General features: G+C 39.3%; 1 protein-coding gene across 1 annotated transcript in view; it reads left to right on the top strand.

Moving 5' to 3' along the window:
• dnah6 (dynein, axonemal, heavy chain 6) overlaps window positions 1-19,837 on the top strand; it is a 57,472-nt gene that overhangs the window by 2,623 nt on the left and 35,012 nt on the right. The window contains exons 9-41 of the mRNA XM_044346335.1: window positions 261-447; window positions 572-673; window positions 773-880; window positions 997-1,086; window positions 1,178-1,298; window positions 2,491-2,642; window positions 3,019-3,171; window positions 3,295-3,546; window positions 3,996-4,124; window positions 4,283-4,396; window positions 4,520-4,663; window positions 4,853-5,008; window positions 5,700-5,750; window positions 6,646-6,738; window positions 6,840-6,959; window positions 7,342-7,522; window positions 7,656-7,752; window positions 7,964-8,192; window positions 9,168-9,332; window positions 9,632-9,742; window positions 9,899-10,024; window positions 10,156-10,311; window positions 10,752-10,913; window positions 12,727-12,864; window positions 13,036-13,203; window positions 13,317-13,465; window positions 15,374-15,481; window positions 15,709-15,835; window positions 16,676-16,888; window positions 16,974-17,195; window positions 17,399-17,521; window positions 18,588-18,770; window positions 19,131-19,274. Of these exons, the coding sequence (XP_044202270.1) occupies window positions 261-447; window positions 572-673; window positions 773-880; window positions 997-1,086; window positions 1,178-1,298; window positions 2,491-2,642; window positions 3,019-3,171; window positions 3,295-3,546; window positions 3,996-4,124; window positions 4,283-4,396; window positions 4,520-4,663; window positions 4,853-5,008; window positions 5,700-5,750; window positions 6,646-6,738; window positions 6,840-6,959; window positions 7,342-7,522; window positions 7,656-7,752; window positions 7,964-8,192; window positions 9,168-9,332; window positions 9,632-9,742; window positions 9,899-10,024; window positions 10,156-10,311; window positions 10,752-10,913; window positions 12,727-12,864; window positions 13,036-13,203; window positions 13,317-13,465; window positions 15,374-15,481; window positions 15,709-15,835; window positions 16,676-16,888; window positions 16,974-17,195; window positions 17,399-17,521; window positions 18,588-18,770; window positions 19,131-19,274 (4,774 nt within the window). The remainder of the gene's footprint in view (window positions 1-260; window positions 448-571; window positions 674-772; window positions 881-996; window positions 1,087-1,177; window positions 1,299-2,490; window positions 2,643-3,018; window positions 3,172-3,294; window positions 3,547-3,995; window positions 4,125-4,282; window positions 4,397-4,519; window positions 4,664-4,852; window positions 5,009-5,699; window positions 5,751-6,645; window positions 6,739-6,839; window positions 6,960-7,341; window positions 7,523-7,655; window positions 7,753-7,963; window positions 8,193-9,167; window positions 9,333-9,631; window positions 9,743-9,898; window positions 10,025-10,155; window positions 10,312-10,751; window positions 10,914-12,726; window positions 12,865-13,035; window positions 13,204-13,316; window positions 13,466-15,373; window positions 15,482-15,708; window positions 15,836-16,675; window positions 16,889-16,973; window positions 17,196-17,398; window positions 17,522-18,587; window positions 18,771-19,130; window positions 19,275-19,837) is intronic.

Genomic DNA, 19,837 nt, shown 5'->3' with positions numbered 1-19,837 from the left:
GGGAAGAGACATACACCTCCACCCCCCGGTTTTTTAAAATCAATACTCCTTTTTAATGTAAGACATTTTGACATGTCACACTCAGAAAACTAATAAATAAATCATGGCTGAATTCCATTTAGCTTGCCGGAACACTTGAATAGAACAGAGCAGTTGTTAATGTTATTAGTAACACCTGTGCTTTTCCTACTGTGACAAGTCAAAATGTCTATTTATCACATTAACACAGTCCAACCCTTCTGTGTCTCGCACCTACCCAGCTTCATCCGTCTTGTTGACTATTTGGTTGTCAACACCTTGCACACCTTGGTGGTGAATGCAGTGGCCAAACTACTGGCTGTGTTCCAGGAGCAGGTGAGTCGAACACCCAGCCATGCCATTATTCAGAGCTGGGGCCAGCAGCCTGAGACTGCCACTGAAGCTGCTGAGGAAGAGATTGATAAGAAGGTAGGGCATTGTTTCAGTACTATTAAGAATAAAGCCACAGTAATTGTCATATTCACCAAATCAGCTTCTTAATTAGACACAGACCACTGTGTTCAGTTTTTGTTTATGTGTGTGTCTTAATTAGCCTGTGGAGTCAGAAACTGCCCGTGGCCAACCTATGTTCACCTCTGAGCTGATGCTGGACACAAATGCATTGACCTACAAACCCTCTGAGGAGAACTTTCAGGTTTTGGAGGATTTATTTATCACCCATTTAACAGCATTCTACAGTTTACTCCTAACCACAATGTGTATGTATTAAACCATGCATTGCTAATTCCAACAGGAGACGGTTGCAGAGATCATTGGGCAATTCCAAGAGACAGTGATGTCAGTTAAGATACTTACAGGAGATCCTGATTTTGATTCAGTGACAGTAATCACAGATTATGAGGTAGTAAAAAAAAAAATCACCACCATAACATGACTTAGTTCACAAATATTAGGATGATGTTGGATTCTAGTCTTAAATTAATTTGTGATATAGCATGTATGTCTGTTAACTTTTAGGAACTGGAAATTGAATATGAAGATAGCCCCAGTGTGGAATCTATCATAGAGAATGATGGCCACCTTCAAAGTATCATCCAAAACATCAAGGTCAGTTTTCACTTTGCATTGTTCTCTATTTTTGGAAGTTGTAATTCGATTATACAGTGTATGTGGAGACCTGACTTGTTTTTCCCTCTAGGAATCACTCCAGTTTGCTTTTGACGCCGCAAAAGTGTACTTGCAAACGTTTGAGCATTTCCGGCTGTTCTATAAGGAGAACGAAAGTCTGGATCTGGATGCACTACGGAAACATGATCATGGTGATTTATCAACATAATTTTTGTAACATCTCCCACTCACAACACAGGTCAATTGAGAACAGTGCTCAAGTGAGTGTGTTTTGCCTCAGGGGGCATTACAATCTGTACAGCAATACAACATCCTCTATCCTTAGACCCTCAAACAGCTGTGTTAACCGCTGTATTAGTATGGAAAACATTTTTGACTTTAAACAACAATTGACAAGTTATGATCAAAATGTGATTGCTTGGACCAATATATGTATATATATATATATATATATATATATATATATATATATATATATATATGATATTTTTGTTTTCAAGTAAAAACACCTCTCAGCACTCCATAAAAGACAGACCATATCATTATATTATATTTTTTAGTCTATAAACTACAGATGACCATGTTCCAAAGCGTATCAGAGGTAGATTGTTTTGTCTGTGCAATATGCAAATCAACTTGCAGAGACATTTCTTTGTGTCAGTTATGTTAAAGTTACATTATGGCATGGCAATGCAGATGAGACTCAAACTTTTTTAGAAATACATCATTGCTGGTTGCATTAAAGTCTTGTTGGAAGCTTTCAGAAAATCAAACCTTACTATACTAGTTTAAAACACTTGAGTTTACTTCAAGTCTTCAATAATCATCTTCAAATATTTCCTTTTTTGCCAAAGGTGTAGTTTTTGTATTGGTATTTTGAAAAAAGGAAGATTTACTTTGACAGTCCATAACTGTCACATCACAGCAAACTGAGGAGAGTTAAATAATTGCAGGAACATTCTCAAAATTTCGAGATATTTTCTCATAATTATGAGATAGTAAATGATAATGGTGAAATACTGAAGTCATAATTACGAGACTAAGCATCCATTTTTTTCTGCAGTGCACTTCCGTATTAATGTGCCTTATTTGTTCAGGAAACTAACAATACTTTGCATTTGCACAGTACACATATATTTATAAATATGTACAGTATAAATCTGTATACATTTTAGTAGTTTTTTTCTCTATGTCGTGCAGGAGTAGCACATAAGTTCTTCATGCCTTTCTGTTGTTTAATAAGAGCTTGGTCACAAAGAGGAAAATAAAACACAAAAGATGAACATAAGTAAAGATACAGAATTTGTAATTAATGGGTAAAGCATGCAAAATTACAGGTATGGCTGTTTTAGACCGATGCACATTGACTACTTTGTTTCACAGGTTTGGCCTTTTTTGGAAGAGCATTGGAGTTGTACCACAGTGAGCATAACAAGGCCGTAGCCATCCAGCAGAAGAGACACCTGGGCTTACTGCTTGTTGACAAAACACAGCTCAAAGAGAAGCTTGTGTCTTCCCCACTCTGCTGTCTGGAGGTCAGGACAAGCCTCTACGCTCAACACATACTGTACACACAGACATATGACTTATTTCCACAAAAATGTACAGTAATACATCACTGCATTCAAAATAGTTGAAAATATTTTTTAACATTAAACTACCTCTGGAACTGAATTGGAACTTCTACTGGTTTTGTATTTATGAAGAGTTTTTGGTTTTTGAACACAAGGGAACGGTGAGGGCTTTTCTATGCAAATTAAACCTCACAGAAATTAATAAGGTCCAGTGCCACATTGAGTGATACGTTTGTAAGAAATAGTCTCTAAGAACTAAGAAATATCAAGTGAACACTACAGTAAAATTGTCAGAGAGAAGAAGGAATAATTGCTCTGCTATGAATCTCTGTTTCAGGTCATCAATGAGATGCTCACCCAGCTGGCTAAGAGGAAGCTAGATGCTGTCATTGCAGAGACTTCTGAAGCCCAGTTTAAACTGGAGTTCAGTCCCTCTACTACAACTGAGTTAGCCAACTTCCTCACATTCCTGGATGAAATTCAGGAGAGAGTAAGATCTTCATGTTTAGCTGTTTTTATAACCTTCTTCTACTCCTTTCCTCTCCACCTTTTTCTATCCGACTCTTTTACACTACACCATACTCTCCCTCTTTCTTTCTCTCTCTCTCACCAGATTATAGTGCTAGAGGAGGAGCAGGAGACAGTATGTCAAATGTACAATTTGATCAACCAGTACTCAGTTCCCACACCACCCGAGGATGTTGTGGTTTTCGCCACCTTGCAACCTTCTATTAACTCACTGCACAACATCATCGACGGGGCAGTGGCAGAGAGGGACGCCAGCATGGACAAGTTTTGCAGCTCCCTGCACAAGGACATAAAGCGGCTGAATCATGAGGTCACAAAAATCAAGCTTAAGGCACAGGTATGTAGAGAAGTTTCATAAATGTTTGAATTTCTTAATGCAGGTTAATGGAAAGGGTCCTATATTTGGTTTTATTTATAACCTAAAAATACATGGTGTGGATGGGATTCCAGGGTGTTTTTCATGCTCTGATGAAGACACAGTGGAGTTGAAACGTTTGTCTTTTTGCACAATTAAAGGCTGCAAATTAATCAGTGTGCTCCAGTCCCTTCTATTTTTGAAGTCTGCTGTCCTCGAATTGAGAAGCACCTGATTCAGCTGATTTTTGCTGGAAGATGCATAGAGAACCTTGTTTCAATTAGGGTCCTATATTTGGTTTTACTTATAACCTAAAAATACATGGTGTGGATGGGATTCCAGGGTGTTTTTCATGCTGAGTCTTGTTACTTAACCAGTAAAATGTCCATGTGAAGTGTCTGCTCCATTTTAACCTGCCTTTTCATGTGTAGGATCCACAAATCCTAGACATCAATGCAGATACCTCCAAAGTGCGTCTGCTGTTGGGGGAGATCCAGATTTCTGTGGATGAGCTGCAGGCCCAGGCCTCCGCCTACACATCCTACCAGAAGAAATTCAAGGTGATCTGGAATTCCAAAATAATTCTCCTTAAAAAATCACGAGGCGTAACATTATTTTTATGAGGGAAACTTGAGTCAGGAAAAGTGATCTTCACCAACCAACAAGCTAGTCAGCAAAACCCAAACTATTTTTTCCCTTGATATCCTGATCATTAAAGGCGGAGGTGACCAAGTTTGATGCCCTGGAGGAGTTAACTGCAGAGTTTAGGCTGAAGCAGCTACTGTGGGACTCTCTAGAGGAATGGGACTCTTTACAAGATGGATGGCGGCAGGTGAGGTGCACTCAATGTATTCCATATACAGACCTGAACATGTTTATAATGCAAAGAAACATTTAAACAGCTCTTCCTTTCTTCTAAATTTGACTGAGTTAACCTATTTTCACACATCCCCAGAGCACACTTGAGCAACTGGATCTGGAGCAGTTAAGCTCACAGGTCAACAAATACAGCAAGTACGTCAACCAGCTGGAGAAGGGCCTGCCACGTAATAATGTAGTGCCAAGCCTTAAGGACAAGGTGGAAATCATGAAGCAGAGGGTGAGTAGGACGAAGTGTTCAAGGGTAATGACTTACATTAATGTGTGTGGTATAAATAACAACATTACAAAGATCTCTTTTTGAAATAATGGCACATTAAATATTGACTGCAAGCATGTGCTGGTGATTGAGCCACTTGATTCTTGACTACAGCTTTGTGATTCTATCTAATCATATGTTTTCTTTCAGCTGCCTGTGATCACTGATCTGCGTAACCCATGTATGAAGCCAGAGCATTGGAACACCATGGAGTCTGTTGTGGGGAACTCCCTGAATGCGGAGCAACTTACTGTGGCTGTTTTGGAGGAGCTCAACATCTTCTCCTATGGCGCGGAGATACAGGAGGTAACACATAAATATAGATACTCTAAGAGTTTCTCTTGCTCTTGTTAGACTTTGTTTACTGCTATTATGTCGGTAGTATGTACAACTACTTACCATAAGCTAATCTAACTTACTACTTTGCACTAAACTAATAATTTTTTGTATTTTGATGTCAGATCAAGAATAGAAGTATGCAAGTGAACAGAAACAGACAACTGGGTATTGATTGATAGATTCAAGTATCTCAAACCATATTGTGTTAAACCCATATGAGTCATATGAAAAATCATGATGTTAAAATTCAAAAGGAGAATATTTCAGATGGTCCAATTTACCTAACACTATGTAGCACAATTTTGCTAAAACAAAAATCTCATTAAAAAGCCAACTCAACTCAAAACCTTCATGCAACCAAAACAAAATCAGAATTGTTTAAGAATTTTTTACAAATAGAAGCCTCCTTTAGGTCATCATACATCAGGCAATAAAATACAAAATGAAATTCATCATCAGCAACACCAAGATGACAAAAAAACTCAAATGCTGTTCTTTGGGAATGCCTTTATATCTGTGTACCTCACTTACCAAGGGTAAGGTACCAGTTCTTAACTGTGCACACAAGGACCCATGTCTTCTAGATTATTTTTAATATATGGATTTGTGTAGAGATCTTTCATTTGAATGTAGGACTAACACAATCCTTGACTTTCAGGTGTCAGGACAGGCTTCAGGAGAGGCATCAGTGGAGAACATTATTACAAAGGTGTGTGAAACGAGGGCTATTTATGAATATGTATACAAATATAATATTTTCATATGCTTACTGGAGAAATCCTACCATCCCATCTGTTGAATGTGAGTTGCTTTTAATCATGCCACTGTACCCATATATTCCAATTTTATGACCTCTTTAAATATTGCTATGTCTACCTTTTAAAATTTAGCATATGGCACCTACTCTTGTTTTAGAAGCAAACACTCAGAAATGCAAGATGATTCTATGAGTAAATGGTACTACATTCTGTTCTCAAGCTGAAACAGCACAACCAGTATAATATTGTGTAAAATCCCCATTTTTGTGAATCTACACACAGGGCATAAAATGAAGTGGGTGTGGTGCTTTTCATGTTTTTATGCTGGTGGCATTTAGTGTGCCCATGGTGGGTGGGAACATGGTGGGATTCTGAGTAATACATTATTAGTGAATATTTTAGAGGCCAGCATTAATTACAGTCAATTAAAATCAGTTCCTCTGATCTGCTGTAAAAGCAATGCCCTCTCCACCATATAAGACTGACAGTTATTTAATGAAGAAGAGAGCTCAGACAGGCTTCTTGCAAGAGGATGGTGTTTTTTAATCATTAATAATGAACGGTATGGTTCAATTTAAAATCATAATAATTTACACAATAGCCACATGTGCACTGACGATTAACATTGTGGTACAATAGATACAGTAGAATACATGTACAGATATACATAAACCTTAGTGATTAGTAAGATTGTACTCAGACTTGAGTTAAACATGTGTACAGAAGTGTGCACACTGGTATTCGGACCTCAGACTTGATGACTGAAGCAGCACTTAGACAGCTTTTAGTGTAGAGGGTAGAGTTGTACATGCTGTTTGACCTCTGCCCTCTCAATGAGCTGTGCAGGCGGAGGAGGTGTGGAAGACCACAGAGTTCACCGTGCTGTCTCATGGTGACTCCAAAGAAGTCTTCATCTTGGGAGGCACAGATGATATCCAGGTAGTATACACACACACACACACACACACAGTCACACACAGTCTGTTTCAGTATATTTAACTGTGTTTGTTCATGTGTTTCCATGTTTGTTTACTGTGAAGGTGCTCCTGGATGACAGTATTATCAATGTAAGCACAGCGGCATCTTCTCGCTACATAGCTCCCATCAAATTCAGAGTGGAAAAACTACTGAGACAGCTGACACTGTTCAACCAAACACTGGTAAAGCCCTTGAATACAATACAATAGTATAGAACAGAATGAAATGTGTTATGGCTATAAGTGATTCTCCTCTAGATATTACAAGATTGTGTGTCTTGCCAAATTCAGTTTCACTTTGGATTTGGCCTCAAATGTTACACAGTAGCTCTCCCTAGTGGCTGCAAATAAGAAGTCAAGGTACCTGCAAAATAATTTTCATGCATGTGAAAAAAATGACATAAGAGAAAGAGTGAAATTAAACTTTTTTGTCACATTTAATTGTCACATTTTAGACTGCAGTTTCTTCATCTTATGAAATACCTCTACCTTTTTAATTCACCCTCCCCTCACATTGTTCCTCCTTCCTTCTCTCTCTCTCTTCTTTTTCTACATTCCTTTCCAGGATGAGTGGCTTACGTGCCAAAGGAACTGGCTATACCTAGAAAGTATCTTCTTGGCTCAAGACATCAAGAGGCAGCTCCCTGCTGAGTCCAAGATGTTTCTTAAAGTGGATAAGTCCTGGAAGGAGATCATGGCTAAGGTCAATAAGATGCCCAATGCCTTTAAAGCAGCCACACAGCCCGGTAGGTGACTTTACAGCATGCATAGAAAAAACAGAGAGATAGACAGACAGCAGACAGATACACACCCATGCACTCACTCTCAGACAAACACATTGTTGCACAGCCTATAACCCCCTACTTTTATCCTACACAGATCTATTGGAGACCTTTCAGAAAAACAACGTTCTTTTGGATGAGATTCAAAAGTGTCTGGAAGCGTACCTGGAGTCCAAGAGAGTTATCTTTCCCAGGTATACACATGCTTGGTTTGTTACATATTAGAGGTAGTAGTACTCTTTGTGTACAAAGGTAAAATATGAGATATATTTATACATATTTACACATGTATTAAACAATTTTCTTTGTTACCGTAGGCATCTCCTCTCAGTAAGCAGAGTAATAAACACTGTGGCTGATGTGTAGTGTTGAATACTCTGATATCCATCCTTTATCACCTCGCAGGTTCTACTTCTTATCCAATGATGAGCTGCTAAAGATCTTGGCCCAGACAAGAAACCCCCAGGCAGTGCAGCCCCACCTTAGGAAGTGTTTTGATGCCATCACACACCTAGAGTTTGCTTTGCTGCCCGAACAGTCATCCGGTGCTGCAGGAACTGCGCTGGATGCTGGAGAACAGGAGACAGTTTACAGCAAAGACATCCTGAGTATGGTCTCCCCTGAGGGAGAGAAGGTCAGCTTTAAGTAACTCTAATTCCCTTGGTCATTATTCTCTCTGATTGTGTTCCACCTGTTACTCTCAGTCCTTACTGAGAGTGAGAGTGCGTGAGAAGAAAAAGATATACTGTTACACTGCTGATTACAGAGTTAGCCAGTGGTTGCTTATTTTGCAGCAACCAGTGTCTAACTTGAAGGCCAGCAGGCCTCCACCACATGTATTAAGAGATGCTGAGACATCTAGCTCCAGCAGTATGCTTGCAATAATCACTGCAGCTAGTTCAACTAACAACAGTATAAACAACATCAGTTAACCTTGTCACAGTTGCAGAATATGTAACTTCTCTTTCATGTTATTCTGAAATTTCAGCCATCTTGAATGACATCACCATCTTCCTACTTTGCAACCTTAAGAGTGCTAAAATAAATTCTCTCAAATTATGCAAAAGTAATTAAGGCAACAACTGGACATGCAAAGTTTTGGTTTGCACTGATAACTAAAAAATAATAATGAATGAATTATGTAGTATTGTTTTAGAGACTTATTATTTGTTAAGAATGTTTTGGTTTGCCAGCTGAGGGCTCATGCATCATATCCTCCAGCGCAGGCAGCCTGTGGTTGCTAGCTGTTTTCTGCTCTGGGTGTCTTTATAAAGTCCAGTCTCCCCTCAGTTGTCGATTATACCGTGGCAATCATTGTGGGATAATTGACATCTCCAGTACTGCAACAAGGATGATAAACCATTTTTGTCTAGTGTCAATTTAGCATGCACTGACTGCTCAGTCACTCACTGTATCAGACAAAAGGCTTGTCAGTTATGACCACGAGGGGTTATTAGTTATCACCCTTGCAGTCTTTTGATCGCACAGGGCAAATCGAGGCTGTAAGAATTGACATGGAGGATTCACAGTAAACCCTTAATAAAAAAGACAATACAGATGTAATCATGTCCTTAAGTGTTAACTCTTGTCCTTCTGTGTGTAAGTGTAGGTAGGTTTGACGAAAGGTCTCAAGGCGCAAGGCAATGTGGAGGATTGGCTTTGCAAGGTGGAGGAGGCTATGTTTTCCTCACTGCGACGTCTCAGCAAGGCTGCCATTGCAGACTACCAAGTTAAGTCGAGGGAGGAATGGGTGGTGGCCGGACATCCATCGCAGGTACTCACACATATGCATGCATTATAAACTAAAGTTAGGGGCCAGCACTTTTTAACACATGTGTTATTGGTTGTATATATCTGCACCTGTGTCAAGGCATCATCAGACATAGTTACCAGTAAATTTCACTGTTACAGATATATTATTCCCTAACAAGAAACTGAGATCTGTTTCCACTATTTCTCTGGTTGCTTGCTTTCTGGAGGTGGCCAATACTTTCAGAGGTGTTGCTCTTGTGCTCCGTAGTCTCTATTTTTAAATAGAGATTTAACATCAGTGTGTGTGTGTGTTTCCACCAGGTGGTGCTGACCATCTCACAGATGATGTGGTGCAGGGACATGGATGCCTGCCTGGAGGGAGATCACGACCACTTTGCTGCCTTGCAGGAATTTGAACTCACTAACTTTGATGTAAACCACACTAACTACTGTTCTGCTTCCTTTCTGCTCATTGTGAAGTTAAAATTTAGATTTGACAAAACAAATCTACATTGTTGTGTTTGAAGGACATTCAACTTTTTAACTTCAACTTTGAAAACCAGGAATGCGTGTTTGTCTGTATTCCAGCGGTTGAATTCTCTGGCGGCATTGGTACGAGGCCAGCTACCTACTTTACACCGTAATATCATCACCGCCCTCATCACCATCGACGTCCATGCCAGAGACATTGTCACAGATCTTGTCCGGCAGAAGGTACAAATAGTGCAAACACACACAAACCTCGCTTAGAGTGATAGTTGTAGGTTTTGACTGGGGGATTTTCAGGTGATCAGAGAAAAATTAAAACCCTTAAAACACTAAGTAACTTCAGCCTTCCTTTTCAGGTGGACTCCAGGATGAACTTCGAATGGCAGAGACAGCTACGCTACTACTGGGACCTTGACCTGGACAACTGTATAGCCACAATGGCTCTGTCCACTTATATTTATGGCTATGAGTACCTGGGAGCCTGCCCAAGGCTGGTCATCACACCTCTTACGGTATCACAGAATATAGATTTTAGCTTGCATATGCACATGCACACACACACAGACATACCTATACATGCCTTACCCTGACCCATCCTGTATTTAATCCCTGAGTAACACACAAACCTTTTTTTGAAAGTAATGTCTGTGAAATCAAACTAGAAACACAATCCCCCCAATGGTAGATATTCATAAACACTCTTTGTTCATTTAGATTGCTCATAAACCCACAGTCGATTCCCAGACTGCAAGTATAGACAAAACAAAAAGACAAGACACAAGCTACCAAACCAATAAAGAGGGTTTTAGTGTTTTAGAAGCCTGTAGAGTGTGTTTCCTGCAGTAGCCAGAAATGAAAACGAAACACAGAATATCATGTTGGTTTTGTTCAAACAATCACATGCGCATTCTTTCCTCCTGTTGTGTATCTCTCACCTTGCCTTGATGAGCAGGACCGTTGCTACTTGTGTCTGATGGGGGCTCTCCAGCTGGACCTGGGAGGAGCTCCAGCTGGGCCTGCTGGGACAGGAAAAACAGAGACCACCAAAGACTTGGCTAAGGCCTTGGCCATCCAGTGTGTGGTCTTCAACTGCTCTGATGGACTTGACTACAAGGTCAGCCATGACTAACTGCATTTATCTTTACTTCTATACTGCTTCTTAATGACTTTATGACTATTCCATTCGTTTTGTTTGCTTTTTTCACTCAGTACCTAATTATTTCTCCATCACCTCTTCACCGACATATGATTCACCTTTTCTTCTTTTGTTCACAATGACTTCCACTACCACTGCATGTGTTTGCTCTCCTTACATTATCTGTAGAGTGCTTCCTAACTCAAACTGTGCCTACTAGGTGGTGCCATTAGATGGCAGTATTGCAAAAGCAGTTTGGTGCTCTGTGCCAGTTAAAGCACTTATAAACTGCACAATTGTGTGCCATAATGACAGATTTGATCCTTCCTTCTATCTTTTGAAGTATTTTTTTCTGTAACTTCTGAATTCCCAATCAGCACCTGTTTGAGCATCATAAGTCCATTGCATGTGTTGGAAATGTAACAGTGTACTTATAGTTTAATGACCTAAAATGTGCTATTTGCATGTATATTTATTAGGTTAACAATCAACTCCAAATGTAAACAAAAGGGGTGCGTCAGCAAAAATCAAAGCACAGGATTGGAATCTGCTATCAGTCCTATTTTGATTGACACTTCTTTAAATCTAAGTCATTCATTTTGTTTTACATCAGTCAGTTTCATCAGCTATGATCAGATGACAAATGTGATGATATTTCATCCACAAGTAATAAACTATTATTATATACAATAATTTATCTGTATTCTTTAAGCCCTGAAACTAGAAATAGGGCTATAACCTTGCGATACACTGTGCATTTCAAGTTAATGTTAAATAGTGCATTGTCTTGCAGTGCAGTGAAGTTGGGGTCAGTACAGCTGAAATCACACACGGACAGTTGGAAAGCCATTCTCCTCGTGCCTGCCGTGGTTCATTATTGGTAGCAGACACCTGAAGTGCATTAGAGTGAGACGGGGCTTTGATTTAGCCAGGGTGGAATGTGATTTCATGTGTAAAACTTTGTTCAGATCTGGCTCCACTGAAGCTTAGCACTTGCAAAACACAGAATTAAATGTTTTACTGAAACATTGAACCACTTTTTTTCTCATTAATAACTTTGAATAGGAGTATTTATGTCACCCGGAAGTGGTGCAAGTAACACAGAGCCTACAATAATATGTCTCTGAGGTATGGTGAAATTGACTGATACTACCTTCAGTACTGTATCTCCTCCAGCTTCAGACATACACATTGTTTCACTACACTGTTTCATGTCTGCCTCCTGCTACAAAGGCTTCATACTTAAAGCAACAGACATGGTCTTGTCTTACTTTTTTGTGCTGGAATTCCTGGTGCATCTCCACAATGTACTCAGCCCCAACCAGTGGGAATCTATAATGAATTTAACAAGAAGAAATATGTAATGTAACACTGGTGTTTTTACTAGCATTACAATTTAATGAATGCATGTTGCTTTTGTCCTCTTCTGCAATATTCCTCTGGTCCACTGAGACTTTGCCTTGATGACATATCACATTCTGTTCTCACTCCTCCCTCACGTTCTTTCTCTCTAAGCCGTGTTAATAGCTCGTTTATAGGGGCAAATATAAATATACAGCTAAAATAGGCTGGGGAGTTTGCCACTGATAAGTTGAATCAAAATGATATTGTATGTGTAGCATAACCTTGAATCATAGTAAAATTCTCACAGGACTTCAGTACAGTACGCCTATAATATGAAACAATACATGAAAAAATGGAAATGACTATCCAAGCCTTTATATGTGCTGCTTTACTGTTTTACCCATTCTGTTGTTAGTAATATTTCTTTCTCTTATTTTCTCTCCTCTAGATGATGGGGCGTTTCTTCAGTGGGCTTGCTCAGTCTGGAGCTTGGTGTTGTTTTGATGAGTTTAACCGAATCGACATTGAAGTGTTATCAGTCATCGCTCAGCAGCTCATAACCATACGAAATGCTAAAGCTGCTAAGGTACACACAAACATCAAGTAATCTACTGTGGCATTGCTTTATTTTCCATAGAGGAGATAAAGAAAGACCCTCAGCTACTGCTACACAAACTTATCTTGCTTGTTTAGATTTTTAAGACATCACACTCACACACACAAACAAGAACATCTCACTCATCTCTGTGTTATGCAGCTGTCGAGGTTTCGATTTGAGGGCCAAGAGATTAAGCTGGTGATGACGTGTGCTGCATTCATTACTATGAACCCGGGCTATGCTGGAAGAACAGAGCTACCTGACAACCTTAAAGCTCTCTTTAGACCCATAGCCATGATGGTGCCAAACTATGCGCTCATTGCTGAGGTAACAGGCAATTCATAGTTTCATTGTTTCTTATCTTTGTGTCTATCTTCATCTCAACTGTATCTTTGCCTCTATATCTATGTCTGCATCACTCCCTCTCTCCCTCCCTGTAGGTGATTTTGTACTCTGAGGGATTCGAGTCCAGTAAGACCCTAGCGAGGAAGATGACCCAGATGTACAAGCTGTGCTCTGAGCAGCTGTCCCAGCAGGACCACTACGACTTTGGCATGAGAGCAGTCAAGTCTGTTCTGGTCATGGCAGGGTCAGAGAAACACGCATCGTACTCATACACTGATACACATGTGCATTCAGTTATAGAGACAAACATCCATTCACCTCTGCAGGAAAGTCCCAGAAGGACCATTGTGTGCTAATTAGTAATCAATCCATTTAAGTTAACATTAATAATCCCTCACAGCACATTTTCTTTACATTAATACATGTGTTTTTGTGTGTGTGTCTGTGTGAGTGTCAGGAGAGCCGTGCTTGCACTCACACAGACATACATGGCTAATGTGCGAGATTATTAATCTTAAATGGATATACTGATAATCAGCACACAGTTGCCATATTTTAGTCCATCATCAGTGAGTTAGATGGTCATGCTTGGTGCTAAACTTTCATATATTCTGCAAATACTATAATCAAATATAAAAAAAATAAATAAATCAAATACTGTTCCAGTGATGATTCTGATTAGAGCATAAGAACCTCTGATTGTTGAAAAATGACCCCATTCTTTCATGGTATGACTAAAGTAGATAATAGAAAATAGGCGTTTCTCCACTTTAGTACCAGTTACACTTCAAGTACCATCTCTGTGAAATTTCCTCACTCAACCAAAGGCATATCCCTCCATCGCTTGGAAAATGTTCTGAGTCGCCACAGATTTATTAATTGATCTTATCCTGAGCTGAGCCACTCTGTGGTGTGTATCTGTGTGTTTCAAGCATGATATCTGTTTATGGTAAAGTACATTATTTTACTTTGATAGCTTTTGATTAATAGCACTCTGAGCCTGAACTGTGCCTACATCCTTTTACTTCAGAATAGTACATAATACATAATGCTGACAGAGCTGCTGAAGTAACTGGTAACTGCTAACTTCTGAGTTCAACAGAGGAATTTAATAATGAATTAATAGAAATGTATATTAGTTGTATGTTGTATGTATGTTAGTTTCTGCTGATTCTGAAAAAATCCCTGGGACATCATCATTGAACCAGATTAGCTGGAGACATAGATGGATGACAGTTGAGGCACATGAAGAGATGAGGGATGAGATTAGGTCGACAAATTTTGGAAAAGCATAATTGTTCCTGGTCTGTGTGGGTGCATAAATAGATTTGAATTGATGCTCTTGACCATATATAGTGAAAGTCATGCTTTTGACTGTTGGTTAGTAGCTGAAACTCAGGGAACTGTTGTAATTGGCTTGTGATTCATTGTCTGTCTTTGCCTAGATATTACTCCTCTGAGTCTGCTTGTTCCAGACTAAGCACACATTCAGTATCTCCCACTCTAATGACTCTAATGTTTTTTACTCTGTTTTTTTTTTTTTTAAATAATCAAGTGGAGCCAGCTTGTTGTAAAGATCAGGTTGTGCAAAATTCAATCATCAGCTCACGTTGGTTGCTTATTATCTTTATTACATCTGTATTTGTAGAGAGTCTATTTCCCACTAATTACTTTGCCCATTAGAACATTAATGTTCCCATATTGTTAACATTTATTTCAGTGACTGCACCGACAACTTTTGGAGAGCTGCAGCCTGTCTTGTCACGTTTCATGTTGTCAAATGAAGTGTGATAAAAGAATGTTGGATTTTTTTTCATTTGATAAAATGTTCTCTTTGTTATTTTAATGCCATTTCTTCTAAAACTGACTCGTTAAGCACTACTGTTAATAATTTAGAACAACATGTAAACTGAAAACTGAGAATTGTTCTGCAGTATGAGCAAGATGGAGGGAGCAATAAAGCAAACAAACCAAGATTCAACAAACAAGTTAACAGACATATGACTGAAAGCACTTCAAGCTTTAGGATTGCAAAGAATAAACCATACAGTATGCAAATGATCTGTGAACATGTAATGATTCTTTGACAAATAGATTGCTGGGCTGAAAATATATCAGTGTAAAAGCATGTCATTTGATGATCTGTCCTTAGGTCCCTAAAGAGAGCCAACCCCCACCTCAGTGAGGATGTGGTTCTTATCAGAGCCCTGAGGGATTCCAACCTGCCAAAGTTCCTTACAGATGATGCTGTGCTGTTCGGGTAAGCTTATCGGACATTTTGGTAAGGAAGTAAGTGCATGTTACTCCTGGTGCTCAAAATGCACACATAATGATAACATACAGGACATTAGACTGTTGCACATCCTTTCCAGCACAAATATGATCATTTCAAAATGAGCAAATGGCGTGTTCTTTCTTTACTTACATTATTTTCCTTTTCTGTGTCAATGTGTGTGCATGTATTACCATATTTTAACCACTGTCCAGTGGTATCCTATCAGACCTGTTCCCTGGTGTGTGTATCCCCGAGCATGACTATGGTGTGCTGCATTCCACCATCCTGGAGTCTCTAGTTAAGCGGAGCCTGCAGCCCCTGGCCAGCATGACCAAGAAGGTACAAGTGGGAAAAGAGATGCTCCTTTATTTTACTGAATTATTGCCTTATGAATATTTTACTTCTGTAAAATCTTTTGGTAACACACATGTAATACACACTTTCTAAATTTCTCTTATTGTCAACAAATCCCATGAAAAGAGAAAAAAACCAGCATTGTATTAGTTAGCCTGTACCTCAATACATTCTGACTTCTCTACCCTGTCACTGGCCCTCAGCCCCAAGCTCATTCATTCCTAGTGAATAAATATGTTGTTTCACGTTTAAAAAAGGCTCAGTAATCTCCTAAAACAACTTGGTACTGTAGTTTAGAGTAAATAGAGTAAGTGGTGAATTTCTTTGGGACTATTTTTTAGCACGGATTGATACATATTTGGTACACTAGTGAGAATTTAGAGCATCAGTACAGTGTATGTCGGATTAACTAAATTATTCCTGTTCACCATGATGAAGGAATATGTCACCTAGTGCAGTACATGTTAGTATGATCAGTTCATTGTGGTTTAGCTGTTTTCATCAGAATTGTTGACATTAAGAAAAAAATCCTTCAAAGAGGTACTTACCCCAAATTTAAAAAAAAAAAAATCTTTTCACATACTCTGTCTCTAGTTGTATTTAAACATGCAGGCAATTTTAGTTTTACTTGCTTAGGTTCAGAGATGACTCTTTTAGAAATTTCTCATACAACTCCAATACAGTATAGGTGAATAGAATTTTGTGTCTATATGTTTGTTTTATCAGCAATAGACATGTATGCATTTGATTTGCTGTGTGAAACAGGTTCATCTTGATGAAACATGTCTACATTTTTCTCCATTACCCTTCTTTCTTTACCACCAGGTGATCCAACTATATGAGACCATGATAGTGCGTCATGGTGTGATGTTGGTTGGGCCTACTGGTGGAGGTAAGACCACTGTCTACAACATTCTGGCAGACACACTGGAGACCCTCCATCGCACAGGGAACAAGGCTAGCAACCCCTTCTATCAGCTTGTCAAGACCTATGTTCTCAACCCCAAATCTGTCACGATGGGAGAGCTCTATGGCGAGGTACTGTAGGCAGGAGAGTGAAGTTTAGAATGGCTTATTCACTTCTCTCTCTATAATCATTCATTTTTTGACCTCAATGCCTTAGGTTAATACATTGACACTGGAGTGGCGTGATGGACTAATGGCGCTGAGTGTCCGTGATGCAGTCAGCGACACCACTGATGACCACAAGTGGGTGATCTGCGATGGGCCAGTTGACGCCCTGTGGATTGAGAACATGAACACTGTGCTGGATGACAACAAGATGCTCTGTCTGGCCAACAGCGAGCGAATCAAGCTTACCCCATCCATACATATGGTGTTCGAGGTTAGAGCTAAACATAGTGGAAGTTGAGTTTGATGATTTTGTTAGTAAGCAGTATTTCAATTTCATATACATATAGTTCTACAGTATTTTGTGCTCTGAGATCACCTTATCAAATCTCCTTCATTACCTTTTACCTGTATAAAATGGTACGTTCATGACTAAAGGTCAAAAGAGATTTTACATGTGCTACTATGTGTTTTTAGGTCCAGGACTTGGCTGTGGCATCTCCAGCCACAGTCAGTCGCTGTGGGATGGTTTATATTGACCCTGCTGAGCTCAAGTGGATGCCCTATGTCCAGACATGGATCAGTGGTCTAGGAGCCAAGGTGGTAAAATTCTAGGTGTTTTTTGTTTAGTTTAGTTTTTTAAGTATATAGAGTTGCAAAAATGCATTAGAAAGTGTCTAAAAGCTTGGCATACAACTGCTTTTAAAACAATATTACATGACTATATAATTAGATTTTTATCTGACGTGGTCATGGGTCAGTGGTAGTACATATAGAATACTGCATGTCAATTGTTACATTTATCATATCAGGTTTTCTCTCAGGTCATAGTTATGCACCACTGATCACAGTCCAAGCATCATTCAAACATCAAACACACTTCTGCATCCCCTATATAATTGACTACTAAAGTTTCATCTGTCCCCATGATTGCCCTCATATTGTGTATGTGTGTGTGTGTGTGTGTGCATGTTTGTAACTGTATTCCTGACTTTGTGTGCATCGGTAGATGAATGGTAATGTGCCTTTCCAGGCGTTACAAGCAGGAGAAGTTTAGATTTAGACTTGACAGCACATCACATCACAGTTATTAGCTTGCAATATTAGCCCTGAACCTTTTTGGGTGACTAAACACAGCAGCGAGAGCGGGTTATCTCTCCTCACATCTTTGACCTCTCCCACTTTGTCTGTCTTGATATATAATTATCTGAGAATATTCTGTTTTTTGATAGTGTCATGTTTAATTTATTCTTTGCAGTCTGTTGTGTCCCATAATTCTCTCTCCACATCTATCACCTACCTTTGATTGTTTCAACCTTTCCATTGAACTATTTCAATCAGGTTTTTAACAAGCAACCTTTTATTTTTTTAGAAGGGTTTGGTTTTCTTGGTTTTGTCTCGGATAACTTTGATGCATTTAAAACAATTGTGTTAAATTAGAATTTATTAGAGTTTTTAATTAAATTTTTTGTGATTTCCACTGAACTGTTTTTTTCCCCAGTCTGCTCTGTCCATTACTCCTCTTTAAGCCAACAGTTTGTGTACCTGTTAAGTGGTTAAGTAGATAAAGGTTTTCATAGAAATCACTGAGTAACCCTAACCTCCTCTGCGTACATCCCTCTCTTTGTAAACGTCTTTCTTCTCTCATTCATTGCTGTCTGACTAGCTCCCAGACCCAGTGCGCACATACCTGCTGGAGCTATTTGAGCAGTATGTGGAGAAAGGACTACGGTTTGTGTTGAAGCATTGTATCCAGGCGATCCGCCAGGTGGACATCAGTAAAGTCAACACTCTTTGCTCCCTGCTAGAGGCACTGCTGCTGGGCAAGGGAGGGCCAGACCTTAAAATGGTACATTAAACACAATAAACTATCACTTTATTCCATTTCAGAGGACCAGTCTGTTAGTGCAGATCTTAGTTAGCTTTGCACAATAAGCCAGTACTCAAATTCAAACAGTATTCAGAACAGTTTGTTGTGGGTTGGTAAAGTCAGGTGACAAAAGGCAAAGGCAGCTCCTTTACTTCAACCACATAACACCAATACCTGATAGCTGACCACGTGGTAGAAATGCATGAATTGAAATGAAATGAAGTGCACAAAAACAAGAGCAAATGTTATATATATGTGTATGCTTCAGCTTGAACCATGCCATTACTTAATGATTGAGCTTCTTCCTCTTTTGTGTGTGTTTATGTGTGTTGGTGTCAGGATTCCAAACACCTCAACGCTGTAATATGTCAGACCTTCATATTTTGCTACTTATGGGCAGTAGGAGGCAACCTGACCAGCTCTCACTGGGATGCTTTTGACACCTTCGTCAGAGGGCAGTTTGAAGGCAACAGCAATGCTAAGGTATATACATGTACACACAGCCACAGATACAGTACATGCACAGGTAGATGGACAGGATGGAAGGTTTTTAGCCATGCTATACCATATGTTGACACCTCTATGTATTGCAACATCAGTCTGTTGGTCAGTCATATCTCAACAACTATTGGATGAATTGCTATGAAAGTTTGTTCAGACATTCATGGTACCCAGTAGATGAAGCCTACTGACTATGGTGATCCCCTGACTTTTCAGCTAGCCCCATCATCAGGTCAATTTTCAGGTCAAATTTCAATTTGCCCAGTACTTTGTTTATGACCAAATACCAACAAAACTAATGACATTCCCATCAACCTCAGCTGTACTTTGTGTTTATTGCTATCTAGCATATGTTGGCATGCTAACAGGCTAAATGAAGGTGGTGACCCTGGTAAATGTTACCTGCTGAAGATCAGCATATTCGCATTATTACATTTTAGTATCCTGATGTCAGCATTTACCTTAAAGAACAACTGTGCCTAGCTGCTGGCATGGCTGTAGACTCTTTGTCTTGTTTGCTCTATGGTACATTTACAGATTCAACA

Source organism: Thunnus albacares, chromosome 3 (genome assembly GCF_914725855.1).
Source record: "Thunnus albacares chromosome 3, fThuAlb1.1, whole genome shotgun sequence".
In the NCBI taxonomy this organism is placed as follows: domain Eukaryota; kingdom Metazoa; phylum Chordata; class Actinopteri; order Scombriformes; family Scombridae; genus Thunnus; species Thunnus albacares.
Note: the sequence above shows the minus strand (reverse complement) of the source record. Positions and strands in the feature narration are given on the sequence as shown.